General features: G+C 36.8%; 1 protein-coding gene across 1 annotated transcript in view; it reads left to right on the top strand.

The window, feature by feature from the left end:
* LRRC2 (leucine rich repeat containing 2) overlaps positions 1-26449 on the top strand; it is a 136943-nt gene that overhangs the window by 61868 nt on the left and 48626 nt on the right. Inside the window, exon 3 of the mRNA XM_027874424.1 lies at positions 10986-11142. Coding sequence (XP_027730225.1) covers positions 10986-11142 — 157 coding nt within the window. The remainder of the gene's footprint in view (positions 1-10985; positions 11143-26449) is intronic.

The raw sequence follows: 26449 nt of genomic DNA, 5'->3' as shown, positions 1-26449 counted from the left end.
AAAAACAACAAAAAACAAACTAGGAGGGGGAGACCCTCAGAGGTGCTGGCCAAAAGAGAAACAGTTACTATTTACATTCACTCTGAGCCAGGAGGGCCCAAAAGACAACCATTGAGTGGTACTTGGGCAGGGACCTTTTGTTGTCCAATCCATGAGCTTCAGAATGAATTGGGTTTAAGGCTTGGACTTTGAGAGAGAAATCTAGCCAGTAAACCCCATATATCTTTTTGTCATCAAAATTTACCTTCCTTTGGGCAGAACACTCTCAGGTAAGGGGAGAGGAAAGTAGAGGAGAGGAGAGTGGTGTATATAGTAGGTGCTATATAAATGCTTACTCTTCTCCTCCCTTCCACAAGATAGCATAGCTCTAATGGAAAAGTTTCTTCCCCTTTTCTAGTATCTGAATGGACAGGTTTCTGGCTGTAGTCATTTTTCTCCTTCAGATAGATCCAGAATGTCATATTTCTAATCTAATCTAACCTAATTTGGAGGCCCTTATTGAATTATTTGTAGAATTTCTCTACTCATGCATTCTTAGCAACAGATGTTGATACATAAGCTACAATGGTTTTCATGACAGTCTTTTTGAAAATACTTATCATTAGTGAAATGTTTCTTGTTGCCTTTGCCCACAGGATGAAACCAACTTCTTTCTTTGCCTCTCTAAAGAGAACCCATAATTCACTTCTTCTGATGAAGTTAATAGTGAGAAGGACAAAACAGATTCAATTCATTCCCTCTTCTTCTAGGTATGTTTAGTCATTGGACAGGAGGATTACATTTAGAGTAGCAACAGTTAAAGTTTAGAGATGGTCTAAAAACCTGTGTGATTTTTAGCGCCCTCTTCTCTCCCTTCCTGTTATTCTGCCAACATCATTGGAGGACTGTCATTTTGAATTTGCCTTTGTTTCATAGGTTGCCATAGGCAAAGAAATCATCAGCAATTGGCCAGCCTACTATTGATGACCCTTTTATGATTCAGTTCAGAAAATACTCAGACTGTTTCCCAGACTGTACTAAGGACCATGGTAGAACCTGTGAGAGCCTTTGCTCTATTGGAATAACCCTTGACAATGCAGGGTTATTTCAGGCTGCAAGGAAGAATCAGAAAAGGACATGATGGAAGATTATTATCACTATGATTACTGTGATTGTTATTATTGTTGAAGTTAAGCTATGCTAACTTCTCTAGACTCACACAACATCTCATTTCAGCAACTCTAAAGATATTTGTAATGGCAAATAACTGAATAGTTGGTTTTTTCAAGTTACATAGTGGTGACTTTTTTCCCCCACCAGAAGCACTCAGTCAATCAACAAATATTTATTAGATATTATTAGGTATGTAACAGACTCTGTGCTAAGTGCTGAGGCTACAAAGAAAGTAAAATCACATTCCCTGCCCTCATATAGCTCACATTCTAATGGTGGAGACAACATGTAAGCCATACAAGACACATGAACGTAAACCTATATGTATGTGCGCATCATATACACAATATAGTATGAATTTTTGGTAATCTCAAGTTGAACTTGCTAGCAGTGGTTTGGCCCAGGAAAGGCTTCTTGAAGAAAATTGGATTTGAACTGACTTTTCAAGGAGAATACAAGAGGCTGAAGTAAGGAAAGAGAACGTCCCAGGCATGAAGAAGAGCTTGTGTAAGTGGGCTAAAGTTTGGAGACAGTGTTACTATGTGAGGAACAGCAAGTAGGGCAGTGTCTTTAGATTGTAGGGTATGTAGAGGGGAGTCAAGTGTAAGGGGAGTCAAGTGTAAGGAGATTGGAGAGGTAGGAAGGAGTCAGATTGTGAATGGATTTAAAAACCAAATGGAGAATTTTCTGTTTGATCTTGAGATAATAAAGAACAAAGAACCACTATTGAATGTGGGAATATGTGACCTAATCTAACTTGCACTTTAGGAAGATCACTTTGGAAATCACTTAGGAAATCACTAAGGAAGATGAACTTAGGACAGTACAGAATAGGGAGGGAATTGGGGCAGGAAAACCCACCAGAAGGCTACTGCAATAGGCCATGCTCGAAATAATAAGGGCCCCACACCAGGATGATAGCTCTGTCAGTGGAGAGAAGGGGAAACATATGGGAGAGGTGTGAACTTAGAAATGACAAAACTTGGTAACAAATATGTGGGTTAAGTGTTGTGAGTAGTTGAGGATGACACTGACGTTGTGATCCTGTGTTCCTTTGGGCGTGGTGGTGCCCTTGAAAGTAATAGAGGAGTTTAGAAGAACAAAAGGGGAAAGATAATGGGTTCTTTTTTAAACATGTTGAGTTTGAGAATTTTTATGGGATATCTAGATCAAATTGTCCAACAGACAACTGGATACATGGGACTGGAGGTCAGGACAGAAGTTAAGGCTGGATAGATCTGAGAATTGTCTGCATAGATAGGATAATTGGACCCACTGGAACTGATAAGATCACCAACCAACATAGAACAGGGGTTCTTAATCTGTGGTCTGTTAACTTCAAAAAAATTTTGCTAATGAGATTGATAATACTTTGTCCAGGACTCCCAAAATGGGGTAGTGCTAATTGCTATTTCTTTCTCCTTCTTCAATTTTCCTTGTATTGTACTTTTTACTATATATGTTTTATTCATCACCACACCATTATTTCCCGTCCCTTTCCCACTCCATGATATAAGCCTCTTGAGGGCAGGGACTATGTTGTTCTTGTCTTTGTATAGTAGTACCTTGCATATAATGGGCACTTTTAAAATGTTGATGGAATTAAATTGATCAAACAAATTAAGAGTTTTCCAAAGGAAATTAAGAACTGGATTTATTCAAAAGGCAGCTGTCTTAAATAATTTATTACTGCAGCAAAAAAGTAGGTTTTTCAAATATCAATCACTGTTTCCAAATTGTACTTTTGAGTGTAGAAATAATGCACATTAATACATCTCATAATCAAAGGCCATGGCATATTCTGGAGGAAAGCAAATAAGGGTGGGCATGCTAGAGGGGAACTTCAGCATTATCTGGGTTCTTAGAAATGTGTTCTTAATAACAGCATGAGTAAGAAAGGCCTTTAAAAGACATGTTGCCATGTCCAGCTGGAGGATATCTATGAGACAAAGGAGCCACCAGCCCCACAATACTAACAGCTTAATTTTTTTTTTTTTGCTAGCCAATGGGGTGAAGTGACTTGCCCAGGGTCACACAGCTAGTAATTGTTATGTGTCTGGGGCCGGCTTTGAACTAAGGTCCTCTTGACTCCAGGGCTGGTGCTCTATCCACTGCGCCACCTAGCTGCCCCTAAAAGTTTAATCTTTGATCTTATTATCAGGTCAGTATCTTATCTATCTTCCTTTCCCCTTTCACTCCACCATTTTTAAAGCTGAAATATCATTCTTAAATAGTTATCATTTTTCTTGAGACAAGATTTTACAACATTTCCTACTATACTTGGAGTCAAGACATGACTCTAATACAATAGCCATAGGATTAGAGGCAGGTAAATCATATCATCTCTCTGAACTTCAGACTCCTCATCAGTAAAATGGACTTAGTAATGCCTTTAGTACCTTCCTCATAGGTTCTTGTGAGACTCAGATGAAATAATGTATAGAAAATAAAATCATATTCATTTACATTTTATAAGTATATGCATACATACACAGAGACACTATACTCTGCCTGGGAATCTCTCTAAATATCTGCTAGTATCCCAGTATCTTGAATTAATTGATGGCAGAGATACCCATTTATGGGTAAGCTATTGATTTTTATGTCTCGTCAATCACGGATCAAAGATATTGCAATAAACATGATAAAGCAAAAATGGAATAAATGTAATAAAGACAAGCAAAAATAAAAGCTGGGAAGGGGGCAAAAAAAGGACAACTTTGAACAGCAAAGGCATTTTTTTGGGTGCAGAAAACTGTGAAGCCCATAAAAAAATTCTATGGGAAGTTGGAAAGATTTCTCATTACCAGCCTTGAGGCAATCCAAGCATTTTATTTTTTCAAGCTGTCATAAACTGACAAAGATATGAGATGGATTACATTGTAATGTACACCTAGTGGGAAAATGAAGCAGAGAATGAAATGGTCCATATCAGAAAGGGGAAAAAAGCCCTGCAGAGTTATATATGGGCTAAATGTTTGCAGGATTTCAGTAAAGCTCTAGATTTGGTGTTGTGGAATTAGTGCCAACTTTACAGTGGCTTTTCTTCTAAGGACTGTATTATCTTTCATCATTCTATCATTTGCATCAACTAACTCATTCATTCAACAACTATTAAATAAATAAATTGAGGCACTTAGGTGGCAGAGTGATCAGAGCTCTGGGCTTGGAGTCAGGAAGTTGTTGTGGAGTTTTTTCAATTATCTGACTCTTCGTGACTCCATTTGGGATTTTCTTGACAAAGGTAATGAAGTAGTTTTCTATTTTCTTCTCCTACTCATTTTACAGATGAGGAGACTGAGGCAAACAGGATTAAGTGACTTGCCCTGGGTAATGCAGATAATAAGTGTCTGAGGCTAGATTTGAACTCAGGGAGATGAGTCTTCCTGACACCAGGCCTGGCACTCTATCCACTATGCTACCTAGCTGCTCTGGGAGTCAGGAAGACCTGAATTCAAATGTGGCCTTAGATACTTACTAGCTGTGTGACCCTGTACAAGTCAATTAACCTCTGTTTGCCTGAGTTTTCTCATATATAAAATGGGGATAATAACGCTTACTTCATAGGGTTTTTATGAGCATAAAATGAAATAATAATTGTAAAATGCTTAGTGTAAGTGCTTGGCCTATAGCAGACACTATGTGAATGTTAGCTATTATTATTAAATGCCATATGCCAAACATCATGCCACATACCAGAACTGCAAAGTTAAAAAAAGAATCAGTTGCTGCCCCCAAGAAGCTTACATTTTCTTCAAGGAGATGGTGCACAAAAAAGCTAATATAAATGTTACATCTCTCCAAAACTTGTATATTAAGTTGGGACCCTTGGTGGAGTGCCTATCCCAAGTTCAAGGAACTTAGTTGGTTTGTATTCTTAAAATCATAACTCTCAAACCTCTAACAATGCATTCAATACCTTTACTCCAGTTATTCAGAGAATATAATTAGCTCAAAGAAAAGGCATTTAGTGAAATAGCATAGCCTGAACAGTAGTAACAAAACATTCTTCCTATAAAACTGCAGTACCATCTCCCTAATTACTCACAGCATCACTGGGAAGAAAACACATATTGAAAGGCATGTGTGGCAAAGGCAATTTCCACCTCTAGCATTGCAGGGCTCTAACTCTCTTCCTCATCTTTTGGAGGTCCTCTTCTCCTGGGCACTAAACCTCTTTTTGGCAGACTGCTCAGCTGTGTTCCTCAGATTCTTTTTCTGGAGTTCAGTTTGTCTCCACAGCTGAACTTCTCTGATGAATGCCCCACGTCCTACTGGGCAACATGCTCTGCGTAAGATGTCATTGGTGATGAAGAGAGAGGAGATTCTTCAGGATTACTAGACTTCCACAGCCAGCTTTCTCTTCAACTACAAGGGATGCATGTCTCTCACATTATAGTGCTTCTGTCTTGACTGATTTCCCAGAGAGTATTTCTTATCTGTAGACCTGGCTGCCTTTTAAAATGTTACCAGGGGTGTAGCTGATCCTTCAAACATTCATCACAAACTGCTCTCTAATTCCATCATATTGAGGGAAGAAGTTTTTTTATATCACTTAAAATAGCAACAAAATAGAAACACTTCTTTATCCTTCCTTCCTTTACAAGCACTGGATGAGTCTTTTCCAGTTTTTCACCCTTTACAACCTACAAGTAAGCCACTCAGGGTGGGAGTTATTCAAGATCTCACACACTGTATAAAAAGGAAAGGGCTCATTCAAAATGTTAAGGTGTTATATCCTTTGATAAGGTGCAAATGCAACTACCTTAACTCCTCATTCTTGATGTTGCCTGCCCATTACATCCTATAATTTGATCAAGTAAACTGGTGACACTCAATTGGTTAGAGGACTCCCTGATCAATCCTTTTAATTCTGCACAAAATATATGCAAAGTAATATGGAGACAACGGTACTAAGAATGAGGAGAAGGATCAGAATAGACTTCCTGTAGGAGGTGGTGCTTGAGTTATATTTTTGCTAAGAGAGCTACATAGTCAAAATGAAAGATAGTGACCCTGACCTTGTTACTTACTCAACAGTAATAAAATGAATGCCCAAGAAAATTAATTTTGAAGTTTATAGATTAAAATTATTGATCCAGATTTTTCCTGTGCACAAACTATTTCTTGGAGTCTGCATTAACTCTTTCAACCCATTAGAGTTGATCCTGGAGGTGATACAAAACCCTCATAATTGATTAAGTAAGGGAGCAACAGGGTTAGACTTATACTTTAGGAAGCATACTTTGGTAGATAAGTTCAGAATGTAGAGACTTGATTCACAGAAGATAATTAGAAGTCTATTTCAGTAGCCCAGGCAGGAATTGATTAGGCCCTGAGTTAGGGTCATGGTCATAGGAGATGTCAGATGCAAAAGATATTGTGGAGGTAGGAAATATAAGATTTGGCAAAAGCTTAGATATATGGGGTGAGTGAGAGTAATATCATAGCTACAAACTTGGGTGACTAGAAAGATAGTAGTGTCTTCAATAGAAATAGAGAAGTTTGAAAGAGGAATGTGTTTGGAAGGGTAAAAAAAAAAACAGGAATGTACTTGAGCCAGTTCAAATCAAACTTGAGCCAGCTAAAAGGAGCCCGTTGTTAAATCTTCTAGGTGAACATTTACACTTCAGAAATTGACAAATACTACAAATCAGTGATTAGTGTGTTTTCTTGACTGTCTAGACTAATAAGAGTTATGGTCAAAATGTTATTGATGCAGATTATATTTAAAAGTATATCACGTAATATTTTTTTCTTTTTGGAGAGCCAGTTACTAAGCATTTACCAGTACAGATAGTTATATTAATTTTGAATATATTGAGTTCGAGATGCCAATGGGACTTCCAATGTGAAATGTGTAAAAAGTAGTTGGAGATGTATGATTAAATCTCAAGAAAAAGACACTCGGACCAGAAATACAGATCTTGGAGTCATTTGCATAGAGATAATAATTAAGTTTATGGAAGTTGATTTGTTTACCATAAGAAAAAAAAATGTGTATATGTGTATGTGTGAAAGAGAAAAAGGAAGAGAGGGAGGGAGGAAGAGAGAGATAGAGAGGGAGAGAGACAGAGAATCAGAGACAGAGAGACAGAACAGAGAGAGGGATAGAAAAAGAGTAATTGACAAAGAGAGAGACAGAGATAGACAGAGACAGAGACAGACAGGCAGAATAAAAGAAGGCAAGGAACAGTCTTATAGTACACTAACATACAGAACATATGCAAAGGAAGATGAACCAGCAGAGGAGGATGAGGAGCCAATAGATAGGAAGCAATCAGTATGACAAAAAAACTGAGAGGAGAGAATATAGAGGAGGAGAATACGATCAAAAGTATCAAATACTGGAGAGAGTTTGAGAAAAATTGAGGCCTGAGGAAAATCCATTATATTTGTCATTTAAGACATCATTTGTAACTTTGGAGAAAGCAGTTTCAGTTTAGAGGTAAAGTCAGAAACCAGATTACAAATGGAGGAGGGAGAAGAGAGAAAGTGGAGACAAGGACGGAAGAGAAAGAATAGATTTAAGAGAAGTAAGGCATAGGAAGAGATGAAAAGATAGAAGGTCACAGTCAGATGGAAGAGTATTAGAATTTCAGAACATGGAAAGGGATGAGAGGAAGTAGAGGCACTGAGTATAGACAACTTTTTTCAAGGAATTTGGAGGAAAACGTGGGAAGAGATACAGGACATACAGCTTCATGTAGGGTCTTGTGAACCTCTTTTTCAGGATAGATGTGTTTCTAGACAAAAGAGAGGAATTACTGGACAGGAAGAGATTGAAGGTTGGTGAGAAAGAATGATTTGGGAGGGAAATCTGCTGGACAAAATGGTAGGGGGTGCAATAGAGGTTACAGTTAGAGGCATGGGGAGAAGAGTCACTTCACTAAGGACTGGAGTAAAAGAGAGAATAAGGAGTGATGTAAAGACATAGAGATGAACTGTAGAATGGGATGTACTTTTTAAATAAAATACAAAATGAGGTTCTTGGTTAACAAGGAAAGGAAAGAAGATGGTATGAGAGAATTGAGGAGGGAAGAGAAGGTTTGAAATAGACTCTATGGGAAGTGGGGAAAATCAATTAAAGAAGGGAAAAAGGATAATCTGTTCTTAATTTTTCCTTTTTACCATTATGAACTTGAAAAAGATCAACAAAAATGAACATTTTTCAATACAAGAAAGAATAGAGAAAGGGGGACTGAATATGAAACATGAATCTTCATTTTGCATTTTGTTCGATATATTTCAAATATAACATGGTAGTTCCAAAACTGTCCTGCTTGTTTGTATCCCCTTTTGAAATTCTGTCTTTCTTTTACTTGCTTTTATTTTTAGTGATCCAGTGACACTCAAATTTCCTTCCTTTTTAAAATATCATTATCTCAATCTCAACTTTCTTCTCCCCTAAATAAAAACCCTGCCTTATAAAAATATTGTCATACAAAACAAGTGTATACATTAGTTGTGTCTGAAAATTGATGTCTGATTCTATATTTATTTGCAAAGAAATGGGACACATCATCAGTTTTCTATGCTTGTGACTGATCTTTGCATTGATCATAGTTCTTGAATATTTCTTAATTGTTTTCCATTGTTGTTGTTATTCAGTGATTATCAGACATGTCTGACTCTTCATGATTCCATTTGGGATTTTCTTGGCAAAGATACTGAAGTGGTTTGCCATTTTCTTCTCCAGCTCATTTTGCAGATGTCAAAACTGAAGCAAACAGGGTTAAGTGACTTGCTTAGGGCCATACAGGTAGTAAATATCTGAGGCAGATTTGAACTCAGAAAGATAAGACTTCCTGACTCCAGTCCTGGCACTCTAACCACTGTACCATGTAGCTGTTTTCCTTTATAATGTTATAAACACTGCATGAATTGCTCCACTGGTTCTGCTTGCTTGACTTTACAACAGTTCATAAAAGTCCTCCTAGATTTTCATCATTTCTTATTGACATAGTTTGTCCAACCATTCCACAGTCGATGGGCACCGGCTTTGTTTCTAGTTCTTTATTACAACAAAAATGATGCTATCATCCATGAGTCCTTTCCCTCCAAAAGGGTTGTATGCCATAAATTTGTAGTGGATTCAGTTTGGTTTTGTGATTTCTTCCATTTAGCAGCACATGAGTAGGAACAGAAGGAGAAGAGGGTTGGAATAATCCAAGGTTGGAGTATGACAAGGTATCAGCTTAGAGAAGTTGAGGGTTTAGGGGAAACAAAGGATTCAAGAGCATAGAATACCATAGAGTTGAACTGGTTAACTATCGAGTTCAGATTCAGAAGGATGAAAAATGAGGTTCGAGCAGGAATGATAGATTGTGAAAGAGCTGAGGGGAATAGAGATTGCAGGTTATTTTGAGAACACATAATAGGTTTAAGGGGGATAAAACTTAGGGAGAGAGAGAATGATTGGAGCTTATGGTTTGATAAAAGTACTTCAAAGTTTTTGCCCATTGAAGTGTAACACTTTGTGAATGATGATGGGAGCAAGGATGTGGCCCTCCTTGTCTGTAACTGAGGTTGAGTGGAGGGGTTAGAATGTTTGAGGAGGCATCAACATGATGTCTCCAGTAAAAGGACAAAAATTAAAGTAGAGAAGAAGACTATAAGGGAAGTACTAAATTTCTTATGAAAGCAGGGAGAATTCCCTGGGTGGGGGGCAATTAAAAATTGCTACTAGGATATTGATTGAGTAGTTTGAATGGAATGACATATAGAAGATGTGGAGTGGTGGCAATAAAGAGATATTCTGGAAATGGCATAGGGGAGCAACAAGCATAACAACTCCTCTTCCAGGATCAGTATGTTGGGGAGCATTATACAAAGGGCAGTCAGTGGTAGAGAGGTGGCTAGGGCTACAGTTACATCTGGGGGAGACAAATCCCTAACAGTGTGAGTAAATGGAAGAAGTCTTACAGGAAGAAGACTAAAATGAAGGTTAATTATGGAACAGAATTCCAGAGGGCACAGTAGAAGAGGCTGAAGTGAGACATGGAATGGGTACAGTTGTGCTGAATCAGTATAAAAGAACGGGAACTAGGGGTTTGAGGAAGGATCTGGTTTATATTTAGGCAGTTGGTGATTCACCAACACAGGGAGTAGGAGAAGAAGAGGTGGTATTAGTCATTTTGGTTGATTCCCAGGTGCAAACATTAATGGCCCTCCTTGGTCTCAGTGGTCTCCACATAAAACAACTTGCTCTAGGTTACCCAGTTAATTAGTCATGCTCTAGGATTAAAGCACAGATGACTTGACTCTCTAATGTTCTTAATAAGTATCTTATAAAGTCAACCTCTTTCTGCTGTTTGGAGCTATTTTCACATAGGCCAATAGGGACATCTATCATGTGTATACCATTGAGAAAAATGCAGTGAAATTATAGAAGCTTCATTGGTAACTTATGAATATAATTAAGGGAAAAGGTGTAAAAATCATTAAAAGTATTAAATTGCCTTAATGTAAGTTAAGGACTCTACAGTATCTCCCTCTTCTCCCACTCAAAAAAAAAAAACCATTCTTTCTTTGTTTTACCAAGCAGCTGATTTTCAAAAACTATTGTCTCTTCATTGCATTTTTAAAAGTGGACAAATCTTTGAAACTAAAGTAAATGGCGTCTATGATCCTCTCATGCTTTATTTGGTAAATGGCTATGTAGATAAAAGTTTAATAGCTAACCCTTTTGGTAACATACTGTTTTATTTGACCATGGTATATATTGTCATGTGTATGTATATATGTATCTGTGTATGTGTATGTATCATTGTCAATGAGCACCAAATTACTCCCTTGATAGTTCTGATTCATATAATTTTGTTCCATTTTAGGAATTCCCAGATTTCCTACGGGAACAGACCCATCTGAAAGAATGGCACATAGAAAATACTCTGATTCAGACTATTCCTACTTATATTCAGCTCTTTCAGGCAATGAGGATTCTGGATTTGCCAAAAAACCAAATCACACATCTTCCTGCTGAAATTGGTATGTGATTGAGCTACTGCAATTTGACCTCTCCTTAGGGGTGAGCAGACAATTATACCATTATGTCTTATTTTGGCGGAGACTCTGCAACCCCTTCCTTTAGATTACTGTTTTCGGAAAGTGAGTAGGCTACTTTTATGGATTTATGTATAACATCCACTTATATCATTATCCCTTATTCAGTTCTCCTTGGTTTATATGAAATGGTTACATGCTTGTGGTTCAGAGATTTGATGGCCACACTGATCCTTTCAGTAAACATATCCTCTCTCTATGTTATAAACAGATTTCTGGACTTGGAATTAGGTAGAACTGGAAACAAATTCCATCTTTAATCTTTACTGGCTATGGGACTATGGGCAAATTGTTTATCCTCTCTGAGCCTCTATTACCTCATCTGTAAAATGGGGTTAATAATACTGGTAGCATGTAACTCACTGGGTTGTAGTGAAGTCCAAATAAAATAATGCACAGTCAATAGTCAAAAAACGTTTAGTAAGCACTTACTATGTGCTAGGCATTGTGCTAAGCACTCGGGATGCAAAATGAAAAAAGAAGCCTCCTGTCCTCGAGAAGTTTACCATCTAATGGGGGAAGACAATACGCAAAAGGAAACTGAAAAGTGAGAGGACTCAGGGAGAAGGTTCCCATCATTGGGCATGATAGAGAAGTCAATGAAGTCCCAAATGAATGTAGCAGGGTGGGAAATGAGATGTCTGAATCACAAATCATGTTGCACGTTTTTAAGTCATATAAAATGCCAGCTATTATCATTATGTATATACAACTTTCTAGACTACAAAGTTTTTTCTTCAGAATGATCTTGTGAGGTAGTTATATAAACATGAGTTTTTTTTTTTTTTTTAAATTCACAAGTTAGGAAACAAGCGAAGTTTTTCCTCATGCAAGTTTGTGCAGTTTGTAAGTAAAAGAACTGGGAATAGATCCTGGGCCTTCCAACTCCAACTCCATTGATGTTTCAATTATAATAAAGTAATAGTATTACCTATGACACCATAGTAATACTATTCATTATAGGGTTTAAGTTGTAACCGACAAATGTTAGGTCTGAGTGTACCTAGTTTATTTATCAAGACATAGACAGTTTATCAGACTGAATTCTTGGTGAGACCAGAATAGTGTTGCTCTCATCCTCATTGTGCTTATTGACTGTGGACTCTCTTATGCTTATAGTCTTATACTAAGATCTCTCTTAGTCTATAGTGTATGGTGCAACCAACAGGAAGTGCCAGAACCTTAGCCATCCTGTTGTGATTTTTAAGAACTACAATTTTTAACTGAAGCAAAGGGAGTGAAAAATTCTTATCACAGGAGAGTTTGTTCAACATGATAAGGTTTAGAAAATATAGCTTTTGTTTAGAGCTTTGATTTTGTTTGAGGAACTACCATTCTGCCTCTTAAATGGGAGCAAACATCCCCAAAAAATAACTGTTTCTTATTTTCCCATGCACTGATTTTTTTTCAGTAAAATACTTTGATATCAAGGGATGCCTTCATGGGTACAAAAAAAACGTATAGAGTGGGCCTTATTAAGGATGATTTGATTGGCTTAATCTTTTGTGAGCAAAAACCATCCTTTGGCCTGGGTGTATAAAAGAGCACAAATAGAACCGTCAAAGTCATTGTGTGTGATGTGAATTCCTGAGCTTCAGTCTTCTGTAGGAACATAAAGAGTTCCTATTAAGTGCATGATCCTAGATCTGGAGAGGGCAAGGACTGACCCATGATGCAAAGGAGTAAAGCCTGGACTTTGCCCTCTCATCCTAATATGAGTTATTTGGATTGTACTTGTCCAGTGCAGAGGGGGTTGCCTTTATAGTTTCCTTTCTGGGGTATGGGAATAAATACAAAAGCTTAGCAAGGTATTATTTTTTTAATTAAAAATATTTTGTTTTATTTATTTAATTCAATTTGTTATTTTCTTATTAATGTAATTTAATGTCATTTAAATATTTATTTATTTATTTATTTAATCAGTCAGAATCTTCTTTCTCACTTTCCCACTCCACCACTCCCCCTAACTGACAAAAGAAAACCCATTGCAAATATGCATAGGCCATCAAAATAAATTTCTGAAAAAAATTGTCTCATTTTTCCTTCTGAGTTTTTCACTTTCTACCATGAGGTGAGCAGCATATTTTATCATTAGTCATTTGGAGTCCTGGTTGGTTGTTGCTGATAACAGATCAGTACAACAGTACTCCATCACATTTATGTACAATAACTTGTTTATCCATTCCCCAATTTGTGGCTACTCCGTTAGATTCCCATTCTTTCTTAGCATAGTTTTATAAGATTGGGGGTTATAAAGGTCTGTAGGTAGAAGGTAGAAAGGAGAAGAGAAATATAAAGACCTATTTGTAGATTGTTCTGCTTTTTAAGTATAGAAACATTAAACATCTGAAGGTTACATGTGGTGATGAATTATTTGACCATGATAAAAAAAAAGATAAATTCAATTTAATTCTATTCAACAGTTCTTTTTTTTCTTTTACTGTTATTTTCTTTCTTTCTAGAAAATAGTATTTTATTTTTCCCCAGTTACATGTCAAGGAAACTTTTAGCATTCATTTTTACAAGATTTTGAGTTCCAAATCTTCCTCCCTCCCTGCCCTCTTTTGGAAATGGTAGGCAGTTTGGTATAGTTTATATATGTACTATCACGTAAAAATATTTCTGTATTAGTCACAGTTTGACATTTATTTTAAGTGCTTACTACATACAAAGCTGTGTGCTAGGTTCATTCTATATAAAGAGAGAGAAAAGTCCTTGCTCTCAAGAAACTTATATGTGCATAAAATCAACATACATTCCTTGCCATTTCTATAGTGATAATGGCAGAAAGCAGGGAGTTAGAAAGTGCCCAAAACTACTTAGTTCTTAAAATGTTTGCAAACATTAATTTAATTGTCAATTCTCATAATATTGTTTTTTTCCCTTAATGGTCAATGAATTCATATGTTGTTGGAGAAATCACATATATATTGCTTATTCTCCCTATAACTGAAAATGGAAGACATAAATAAAGTTATGCTAAATATAAGGGTGTCTCCTTTGAAAGGCAGGAAAATAAAAAGTAGAGTTGATTTCATCATGAGAATTAGCAAAAATGTAATCTGATGGTATACTTTGTCATTTCATCTTGGAGTGCTTGTGATGAGACTGGGTACAGAGGCTACCATGAAGATGGTTTGGAGGTATAAGTATGTCGCAGTAGATAGAGTGCTGGTTTTGGAGTCAGGAAGACTTGTAGTAAAATCCTGCCCCAGATACTAACAAGCTGTATGACTGTGAACAAGTTGCTTCACCACCTTCTCAACCTCAATTTCTTCAGCTATAAAATGAAGATAATAATAGTACCAAATTCATAGGCTATTTATGAGGATCAAATGAAATGATATATGTAAAGCACTTCACAAACCATAAAGTCCTATATAAATGACAGATATATTAAAATAATCGTACCTCATGCAACACAAAGCTGGTGTAGATGATGAAATGAAGAAATTAGATGGAGAACCTAAGAGCCTGCAAACTAAGTCAATGCATTCATTAATAGTTGATGACTTCATCGAAAAAGTGCATAAGGAAGATGACAAAAACTACATTGGAAAATATCACATGGGATCAAGAAATGAAAGATGTTAAAACCTACTGAGAAATTTCACATCTGTAAATGCTTTCTCCTATAGAAGAATTGGTCTATGTAGTATGTAGCAAGTTTGAGCAATATTCACTATAATAAAATGAACCACTTCTTATTAGAGAGGAAATCACTGGTTATTGAAATCAGAGTCAGTCAGAAAATCATAATTTGCTGCCAAGTGAGAAACGAGGAGATGTCTGAGCTGAACTCTCTTCTCAAACGGACGTTGGGAATTCCTGGCCTCACTCGCCAATCAGAGAGGCGGAGAGTATTGATGAAAGCGGAATACTAGAGTGTGTAAAATCTTACAGGATGATGAGGATATCCCAAACAACAAAATTATGTAGAACTAAGACAGATATAGCTGCTATACATTCAAGATGCTAGCAATAATTAGCACATGTAACATATGGCATACGCTACCATAAGCAATTCCACGTAAGGCATATACATTGCTGGGCAAACAGTATTACTGTCTTGCTACCATGTATGTCTGCTTCCCCGGTTTCTCCTACTGTGTCATAAGTTAGTCTTGTTACTGTTGTTACTGTTAGTGTTGTTTGCTTCTAGTTCTTCGAGGCTAGAACACTAGGTATGGATCAAACATTTTTGCATCCATACCAGAACTCGTTGATAGGTAGATCATCATTTTCATCAAAGCTACAGTCCTTGATTCCTAAATCTGAACTTACTGAGGAACCAAACTGGTTTTTAGAATTTTTAATTATTATAGGTTGTCACTGTATTCTAGGGGTCTTTAGGGCTAAAGTTCTGGCTAGAGATTTGCGTCCTTGGTGTTTAACTTCCCAGTCTCCTCCCAACAGGGATCCCATTCAGTCCTAGGAAAGATTTTTGTATTTCTTCACAGGGTTTCTTCACTTGGCACAACACCTTCTGAGCTATTATATGGCTCTGACAGACCTTTTACGATTGGTGGGTAGTCTCTTCTCCTTTGAGTTTGCTAGATAATTGACCATTCTTTCTTTCCTTCTGTTTATCAAGGAGTCTGATGTCTATAGGTGATAGATGATTCCAATTAATGGTCTTCGTAGGTCCTAACCGCTTTCTGGGACCATTTTATAAACTGACAAGTTGAATAGTCTCTTAACAACTTGATATAAAGTAAATTTCACTAGATCTACTAGTTTCTGTGTTATCTTAACACCCAGTTTTCTCAGCAAAGCTCTGTTATTTCGAGGCAGTTCTTGCCTGCGTTCCAAACTCCTATAACCCAAAATTAATGGCTGACGCAGCATCTTCTAGGGGCCTGAGAATAGCATTCCTGGCCAGCCAGTCCCCAGCAATAACACTAACCGAGTTGACATCAAAGTTAAGACTAGGCAGGAAGTTAAAGAGGTGGAAACTAACAAATGTAGGCAAATGTAGTAGAATTGGTCTTGAAATGGGTGTCTAGAAGAATCTTTTTAATTTGTGAAATTATTAACCTTTTCGTTTGTTACTTGTAATCTATTCCCTCCCTATCCCATATGCCCTTTGAATTCTCCATAGTAAACTTCTTTTGAATCTCTTAAGAGACAGACATGCTTTTATCAGGCAACAGAGGAGGGGTGGGGTCAAAAAAAATACTTGTGGTCTTCCTGAAGAGGACATCAGAGCCACATTTCTGGTGGACAAAACACTTGGTGTCTTGGATATAGGGGTCCTGGTGTACATTGTGACACCAAAAGAAGTAAGTCATAATTTCTCCCCACTCTTTTGACTGTTGTGGGGGGGAAAATTGTTGTTATTGGGGTGAGATGTTCAAGGCAGATGTAACTAACTGGGAGGGCAGTGCAGGTGTAGCACGTCACTCACTGAATGAGAAATTCTTGACTTGGGGTCTAAGGACCCCTAAGGGAGGGGCATACTGCTACTAAATGTTTAACAAGGCTCTCTGAAAAGCAGCACACACACAAGTTTCATCTGCATTAATAATGCTTCCTCCATCACTTTCTCACTTCTAGATAATCAACAGAATAATAAAGCAAGCCTTGATTTGAAATGCTTTCTAATTTCCAAGGTGTAAATACTCAGACTAAAAAAGAATTGACAATTGGCTTTCTCTAGCCAGTTTGAGCTGGCTCTAGTATACCTCTGTGCTTAAGTGGTCTGTGGAGAGATTTCAGGAGGTCTGTGAATTTATTAATATATTGTTGTTCAGTTGTGTCTGACTCTTTGTGACCTCATTTGGGCTTTTCTTGTCAAAGATACTGGAGTAGTTTGGCATTTTCTTCTCCAGCTCATTTTACAGATGAGGAAACAGAGACAAACAGGGTTAAGTGACCTGCCCAGGATCACATGACTAGTAAATGTCTGAGACCAGATTTGAACTCAGGAAGGTGAGCTTTCCTGATTCCAGGCTTGGAAGTGGATATACTATGATATCTAGATGATGCTTTTGTGTGTATGTGTGTGTGTGTGTGTGTACACTCACAGACACACTATACACACATATACATACACACATGTTACATGTATGTTATATATGTATAAAACACACATATATAGATAGATAACTGTCTTATAATCTTATGTATTTATTTTATCCATTTAAAAACATTATTCTGAAAAGGACTTCACCAGACTGCCAATAAATCTATGATATAAAAAAGATCAAGAAGTCCTGCTTTAGGTTTATGTTGGGGGAAGAGAGCAATTACAGACAGATAAGTCTTTCAATGTACTGACAGATAGGAATTTACCTCTTTGGATTCTCTACAATTCTTTCCTTGGTCATTTTGGAAAGGAAATGAAAAGAATTATTTTTAGGGATCAAAGCTTCAAAAGAAATTTTATTTTTACATTGAAATCATTCTTCCATTGAACTCACGTACCCAGTGGTTTCCTCTCCCCCACACCAATAACACAGAAAAAAGCAAACAAATGAGCAGCCACAGCAGTGGGATACATTATTTTCCCTGCAATCCTTCAGGCACATGTACTACAAGCAAGACCTTTTTAATGAGCTAACCCTTCTTGCTGTCCAAGCCAATGTTCAAATGAGGTTTCAAAAACAAATTCTATTTCCTAAAGGAAATCAACCTGAAGGGAATGTTTACCAGATCATCTTATCTATGTGTCTGTGTACCCTCGTATCTGTACAGTATATTCCTTTTTAATAGCTTTGAATCAAACAAAGATGACCACTGGAGCTGAACGCCCCCGGTTTCACAAAGCTATATTAATTTTCAAACAGTAGTAGAGATAATAGGGTCCCATTGTGCCTGCTGCTCAATGTGAGTCTGTTGCTTGTCAAAAGGCCTAAAGCCGGGAATGTATTACAGCTGGCAGTCTGTGCTGGAATGCTTCTAGACTGGAGGGGGAGTGGGTATGCACTGTCCAAATTGAGAGACGGGCAGACAGAGCTGAATGTGGGGAACCTGACTTTGTTGTACTTGGTCCCCAGCTAAGTACAGCCAAGCAGGACTATTAGTCCTTTCCATTTTTAAGTTTTGAAACCAAACACTTTCCCTTCTGTTTCCTTCCAAAAGATGTTTAGATTTGAGTACTTCTCACTCTTTTGCCATCTGACCCTTCCTACTTTATGTAGAGGAGAATGTATTTCTATAAAATGTAGTTAGTAGAATTTAATAAAAAAAAAACTAGTGAAATAGATTTTTTCCTAATGTCATAAATACCCCAGTTCTGTTATTCACTATTTCTGTGACCTTAAACAATTCACTTAAACTCTTTGGGTCTAAGTTTCCTCAGCTGTCAAATGAGAGGGAGGAGTTAGAAGACCTCCAAGGCCTCTGCCAGCTTCAAATCCTGCAATCCTATATATGACTTGCATTATGCATACAAAAACAACTTTGATAGACAGGCAGGCAGTGTCTTTGATGGGTTTGATGCATAACAAATTGACTAGTCTAACCTCTTCATCCTTTAAGGTACGAGCAGAGGTTAATGAAATCAAAAGCCTGACCAAAACATTTATTGACATCTTCTGGGTAATTATTTGTACTTTTGCCAATCGTCTTAACTTTCTCTGTTGTTGTTGTTTTTAATTAAAAAATTTAATTTTAGGAACAGTTGAGGAAATGAGTAGTGATAGTGGTGCAATTCACATTAGCCCCACTTTCGTTGTTTTGTACATTGGTTCTCTCCTCTAGGGGCATTTCCTTAGGCAAGGATCAATTACTCTTTGATATTCCTCTTAGTCTGAAAACATATCTTCCTTGAGCCATGATTACATTTGATTTCGGCTATTCTGACAATCAACATTGTACCATATCAGCCATATTAATAGTGTAGAACTTTTACTTAAGATCATGGAAGAAGTCTACACCCACTTATCAGTTGATTAAAGCTGCTTATTGGCCGGGTTTTCAGCAGGATCTTGTTTTCTTTGTCTATAACTATATCTGGCCCCCAAATATCCAGTGATGTTGTGAGGCTTAAATGAGATAATGAATATAAAGCACTTTGAAAATGTAAAATCGATATGTAAATGCCAGTTATTTATTAATATTGTTATATGATATATATGTTAGACCTACAGTCAAGTGATGATTTAATTGACCCTTAGTTCCTACTACACTATTGCTGAACTCAAACAATGTTTATTGAGCAAAACAGGGATCTGCTGGTAAATATTTAACAACTGAGCTTTCCAGAAAGAAAGAAAAAACGTATGTACCCACACTTTTAAGTCTAATCTTCATTATTAATACATTATTAAGTCTAGATAATCAATAAAACAATAAACCAAGCCCTGATTTATATAAATTTCTGATTTGTGAAGTGTAAATGTTCACATTGAAAATTTAACAATTGGCTCTTGCAAGTTAGGGCTGGTTCCCATATACCCCTGGGTATATCACAGTTGAAAATTTGCTTCAGACAAAAGGTGGCAGAGCATTTAGTTAGGTTTCAGGAAAAAATGTTGTTTAGTATTATAGCTCATTTTAGAATCTGGGTTATGAAGGATTATCCTCTGGCCTTATTAAATTACTTTGGGGATTTGCTGTCCAAGGCAAAGTAACAGAGAAACAGAATACCTTAATGTGCAGGGTTTTATACAGTTTTTGTTAGCATGAATCAGCAAATATTATGACCCTAAAATAATCAGCCTTCATCATTATGGAGATCATAGTACCACAAAGTAAAGAAAAGCATTATGGAATATTCTACTCATCGTACTTTAAAGGGAGATTTCTCAATTGAAGGCATATCTTGATTTTTTTTAAAGTCAGAGTATAAAGGTATATATCAATCAGATTATAGATTTATAGGTCATTTTACCTCACCACCATTTGTCTTGGAATGAGAGTCTTAAGTGAAACAGAGTGAGGTTGCAAGCACCCAAAGGGAGCAATTTCAAAGAAGAAAAAGGGTAGATCCCCATTAATGATGACAGCTTAAGTCATGAAACAGAAATATTGTGACAGAAGAATGTTTCTGGCCACAGGTGCTTGTAATGATCAGGTCCTCAAGACTGTAACATAACAAAGCAGCAATAAAGAACGCTAGATCTTCTGCTAACCAAGAACGTAGTAGTAGCCAGAATTTTTTTGAAGGTGCTTCTTGGATATTTTCTCTTTTTAAAAAATAGTCTTGGGGTAGCTAGGTGGCGCAGAGGATAGAACACTGACCCCGAAGTCAGGGTGACCTGAGTTCAAATTCGGTCTCAGACCAAACACTTGACACTTACTAGCTGACCCCTGGGCAAGTCACTTAACCCCAATTGCCTAAAAAAAAATAGTCTTTAATACTATCTTCTGTTTTATATCATCATAATTTTCTCCAGAATTCCTCCTCTGTCTCTCCCAGAGAGTCATCTCATGTAACAAATAGTATTTTTTTAAAGATAAAAAAAAAAAGAAAAAGAGGAAAAAAAATCAGTACAACCAATCAATACATTGAAAAAGCTAAAAACAGAGCTAAGGCTATCCCTGAAGAGGAGGGAGCTTGATGCTCTGAGGAGGAAGCAGATTTTTGACCTCCAAGGAAGGACATAATAGAGCCACAGGAACTGTCAGTGGATCATTTAGTGAGAGTCAGAGGAAGGTCAAAGCGTTGTAGGAGTTGGGGATTTATTGCTCATGGTTACTGAGGCGACTATCTGTCAATGTCATGTCAATAGTAGAGAGATCTCTTGTAAAGCTGCCCTTTTCCTTTCCTTCTTTCTCTCTCTCACTTTTTACCTCCTCTCCACTTCTACCTATCTCACTCTCCCACTCTTTACCTCCTGGTGAGGCTTCCATTTCATATACCTTTGTGTTGTTTTATTTTTTTTTTCTCATGGAAACCTTGCTTCCATTTCCTTATGGAATACGATTGTCTTTAAGAACTGGAATATAGAGAGGTATTCCTTAGGTCCAATAGCTATTGTACAATAACTGGAGTCATATTATCAAAAAAATTCTAATTGCTCCCATAGTCCAGTCTCCATAGTCCAGCTAGCTGAAATGCAAAGACAGAAAAAACAAAACAAAACAAAACAAATAAAATGCAAACACAGTTAGCAATCAAAGGCCAGTACATGTTGGTATAGGATCTCTCTGTTCTTTTTAGGTCTATGTGGTGTCTGTGTTATGTCACTTTAGATTTTAAGTTATGAAATGGTTAGTCATAGGATTTAGAGTTGAGAAGCACCTTAAAGAATATAAAGTCACCTCCAAACCATTTTGCAGATGAGGAAACTAAGGCCCAAAGTAGTGAAGTGTCCTTGGGTCACACACACATTAACAGTCAGTACGAAAATCTAGGTTCTCTGACTCTAAATTTAAGGCTCTTTACACTACACTCTACTCACTATGCAGAGCACAGAAGTTGCTCAATAAACTCAATAAACATTTCCATATTCCTCTTTCATTTATAGAGATGCATTTAAAATTATTTTACAAAGTTTAAGTATGAGAATATTTTTTAAAAACCATTTTCTACAGTCAAGGAGGAGGAAACGTGGTAACATTTTCCTCTTATAAAGTGTAAAACAGGCAGTTAGGTGGTATGTGGATAGAGCACTAGGCCTAGAACCAGGAAGCCCTGAGTTCAAATTCTGCCTCAAAAACTTCCTGGACAAATCATTTCATCTCAGCTTCTTCATTTGTAAAATGGGAATAATAATAGAAGCTCCTTTCCAAGGATGTTGTGAAGATCAAATGAGATACTATTTTGTGAAAGTGTTTCATAACTTTTAGTGAAATATAAATGCCAGTTATTATTGTTATTATTATTAGTAGTAGTACATGTAATGGATGCTAAAAGTATCTGAGGCAGTGACATAAAGAAACAGGAACCTTTGGTTTTCTTATGAAAATTCCAGCAATAGGAGATCTATTAGTTTACCAAGGCAAAGCTTTGGATAAATCAGAAGTAATATTTAGGTTAAATTTTTATGACATAGAAAGCAAATTTCATCAGTGAACAAGAGGTAACTGCTCACATAAAGAAAGAGACTCACATTTCCATAACACTATGATTTAAACAATACTTACCTCTGAAAACCCTGTGAAATAGCAGTATTACCACTCTTATTTTATAGATAAGGAAACTGAGACAAGGAGAAGTGATGAGATTTGCTTGGTGATATCAGTAGTAATTATTACTATATCTATGTGACCCTAGACATGTTACTGAACCTCCCTTGGGTTCAGTTTCTTCAACTGTAAAATGGATGACCTCTGAAGTCCCAAGGCATAACAGAGTCATGATTTGAACCCAGATTCTCTGACTTACTGTCCAGTGATCATTCTATTGCACAATACTGTCCTCATATAGGATCATAGATTTACCTCTGAATGGGACTAGGAAACTCAATTAAATTCTGTCTATTTTATTTTCCTCATCTGCAAAATGAGGATAATAGTAGCACCAGCCTCTAACGGGTGTCGTGAGAATAAAATGAGATAATTTTTGTAAAGTGTTTCGCAAATCTTAAAGTGCTATATAAATGCTACCTACTATTACTACTATTACCACTACTACTAATAATAATCTAATGTAACCAATTTCATTTTTGAAGGTAAGGCAACTAAGGTTCAAATAGGAAAATGACTTGCTCAAGGTCACACATGGCACAGAACTGAAACTGACGTTTAAGTTCTCTGACTGCAGATTCAATTTCCTTTCACAGTATCATGTTCCTTTAGTCTTCTGGATTCAGCTTGATCTATCACCTACTTCAAATGATTGTTCTTAAGTATTGATTTGTTTTAATTCTTATTAGCTTAAAATAACACTTAAGATTTACCTTTTATATTAGCTTTATGAAGTTGGTTAAAAATAGTATCTGTACTTTAGAAGAAATAGAACAAAGGAAAAATTATTCAGGAAAATTTGGTCATAGTTACATGACAAATGAGTTATAAAAATACTTCACATTTGTATAATAGTCTTTTAATTTTTAATGAACTTTTACATCTATTATTTTATTTTGTCCCTTGAAGTAAGTAGGGTGAGTATTATTATCTTCATTTTTTTGACTAAAGAAATTGAAGCATCAAGAGAGTAATTCATTGAGCCAAAATCCTACAATTACCTAACAGCTGAACCAGGACCAGAATTCAAGTCCCATCATTCTCTGCCTGATGATCTTTCTGCCAGGTCATACTACCAGGTCTTAGAATGGCAAGCCCTTCCTTCTGTGCATGACTTGGTCATTGCTTAGATAACCAAGTCATGCTATGTCTCTTTCAAACACATATAATTCAAAGTACTTGAAAGGCAACAGTTTTAGGATAATCATTCCAAGGAGTTTATTGGTCACAAAGAACCTGTTCATGATAGTCTTTGAGCATCTTCTTGCCATCCTCTTTGTTGGCGCCTGCTACACCTTTGTTACCACTGAAACTTTTTTGGCTGTGCTGCTGCTGAATCCTCTTAGTAGGTCTTAACCCTCTCAGCTTTGGAACTTCCTTTTGGAGCCTATGCTAGTCTGTTTGGAGAGTGTGTTGCACAGGCCCCTATATCTGGTCATCCTAAGCCATGCTTTACCCCATTCCATCCAGGTAATCTTTTACCATCCACTTACCTGCCAAGCAAGCACCATTCTCACATCCTTCCACACTATGTAATGGGAAACAGCATTTGAATTTGGATATTAAGAGAATGTAGAATAGGAGAGAGAAATTTCAGTTTAATATGGACAGAAGTATAACATTAAGGGACTGAGACATGCAGAAGAGATAAGGAAGTAAAATGAGCAATTATAGACAAGTTTTTTTTTTCTAGGAATTTGCTTGTAAAGAGTGAAGAAATATGGGTCTGTAAGTTGAGGGATAGAAGGATCAGGTGAGGATTTTTTAAAAGGATGATGGATACCTGAACATGTTTGTATAAAACAAGTCAAGTCAAACCAACAAAATTTGTTAAGTGTATTATGAGTCAGTCACTGTGCTAAGCATTGGGGATAGAAAGAAAGATAAATAAAAAGAAAAGAAAGAAACAAGAACTTGCTAAGCACTTACTATGTGCCAGGCACTGTGCTGATGGGGGAGATAACATGCAGATAAATATGTGTAAACAAGATAAATACAGGATAAATTGAGGGTAGTCTCAGAGGTAAGGCATTAACATTAAGGGCAATCAAAAAAAGATTTGTACACAGTGGGATTTTAGCTGGGACCTAAAGGGAGCCAGGGAGGCCAACGGTGGACATGAGAAGTGAGAGGGCATAGGGGACAGACAATTAAAATTCCAGATTCAGGAGATGGAGTGTCTTGTGTAAGAAACAACAAGGTGGCCAGTGTCACTGAGTCACGAGCATGTGCAAAGGAGTAAGATGTAAGAAAGCCAGAAAAGGAGGAAGGGGCCAGGTTATATCAAGGCCTTTAAAGGCCACAAAGAGGATTCCATATTTAACCCTAGAGGTAATATGTAGTCATTGGAGTTTATTGAATGGAGTAGGGATGGAGTGATGTGGCCAGACATGTACTTTAGGAAGATCCAGGATGGAGCAAGCTGATAAACCAGAAAATAAAAATTAGAGGAGAAACTAGCCATTGACATGGCAAGCTACCTGAATAGATAAGAGGTGATGAGATCAAAGACCTAAATTGAGCTTTTCATATTGAGATATTTGATACTGAAAATATTTTAAGATATTGAGACAACTTCATGTTGCAATGGAGAGAATATTAAACTTGGTGTTAGAAAGACCTTTGGTTAATATTGCCTCAAATATTTAGTAGCTATGTGACTTTGGGCAGGTCATGTAACCTCTCTTTGCCTCAATTTTCTCATCTGTACAATTGGATTAATAATAGCACTCATTTCAACAAGTTGTGTCAACTGAGATAATATACCTAAACACTTTGCAAACTTCTCCATTTGCATTTGCAGTTTGAAGATGGAAGCATAGGATAATGTGATCAGAAAGGAGATTTTCAGAGATCAGAATCCTGAAGATCCTCATGGAATTTGAGGAGGTCATGATATTTAAGGGAGTATAAATGTGTATATTGATGCTCCCAAGTATTAGAATAGAACATAGATCTGGTTGGGGAGATAGGTTGTGTGTTAGATATTAAGCCATTTGAAAAAGGGAAGGGGCAGCTAGGTGGCACAGTGGATAGAGCACCAGCCCTGAAGTCAGGAGTACCTGAGTTCAAATCCGGCCTCAGACCAAACACTTGACACTTACTAGCTGTGTGACCCTGGGCAAGTCACTTAACCCCAACTGCCTAAAAAAAAAAAAAGGAAAAGAAAAAGGGAGGAGAATACTCTGGAGGAGGGAAGATCATATTAAGAAAGATTTGGAGAAGATGGCACATTAGAGTAGAGTAGCCTTCAAAGGAGAAGAGGTCCAAAGTCATAATTAAAGAAGAACATTAAGTTACCCCCAAATAAATAAAGCTCATGCCCTATAAGGATTGTGAGAAAGGGGGCAAATAGTGCCTGTGTAATGATATTTAATTGCAACAGTTGTGGAAAGAGCAAGAAAAACATTGCTGAGAAGAGTGGATAAAATGGCTCATGTGTAAACAATTCAAAAGGGAATTGGTTTTGTAAGATTCCTAGAATAAATACTTTCTATTCCTATCACTGAGTGGGTAGAAGTTAAAAAATACTTTATTTTCAGCCCACTCTATTGTAACATGTATTTATGCCAAGGTATAAATGTGACATAAGCTCCTGATTAGAACAAAAGCCTCCATAGATTGTGCCACATTACTCTTTCAATAGATACAATTATCTTGATGTGTTAGAAAACCTGAAAATAGAATGAAATATTCACATGATCTGAGCAAAGCCTTCACTTTCCTTGTTTAAGCTAAATGAAACTTTTCAGAGAATACAGATTGACAGAGTCTGAGCCTAGAGAACTCAGTTAATCTGATCCTACCCAATCACATTCATAATCTGGCATTGCCAATTAACATTGCCCTCTGTCCAAAGGCAGGCACTTTTTCCTCTTTTTACATAAACCTGTTTCTATGTATTTCTGCTAAATGCCTAACAGATGACAGAAGGAAGTCAATGTAGTTCAGCTGGGTATAGTAGTGACTTGGGACTAAAAAGGGAGAGAAATGGATTTGATTTATAGCACTTTCACTAATGTTTCACATGCCATTGATAATCTTTTAATAGAGGGAACCAATAACAGTTCTTCTTAGAAACTGTCTGTTTTCTTACATGTATATACACACGTTTGTATATATGAATGTGTATGCATGTATATGTATCTGTATATAT

This window comes from Vombatus ursinus, unplaced genomic scaffold, assembly GCF_900497805.2.
Source record: "Vombatus ursinus unplaced genomic scaffold, bare-nosed wombat genome assembly UNPS02014807.1, whole genome shotgun sequence".
NCBI lineage: Eukaryota > Metazoa > Chordata > Mammalia > Diprotodontia > Vombatidae > Vombatus > Vombatus ursinus.
Note: the sequence above shows the minus strand (reverse complement) of the source record. Positions and strands in the feature narration are given on the sequence as shown.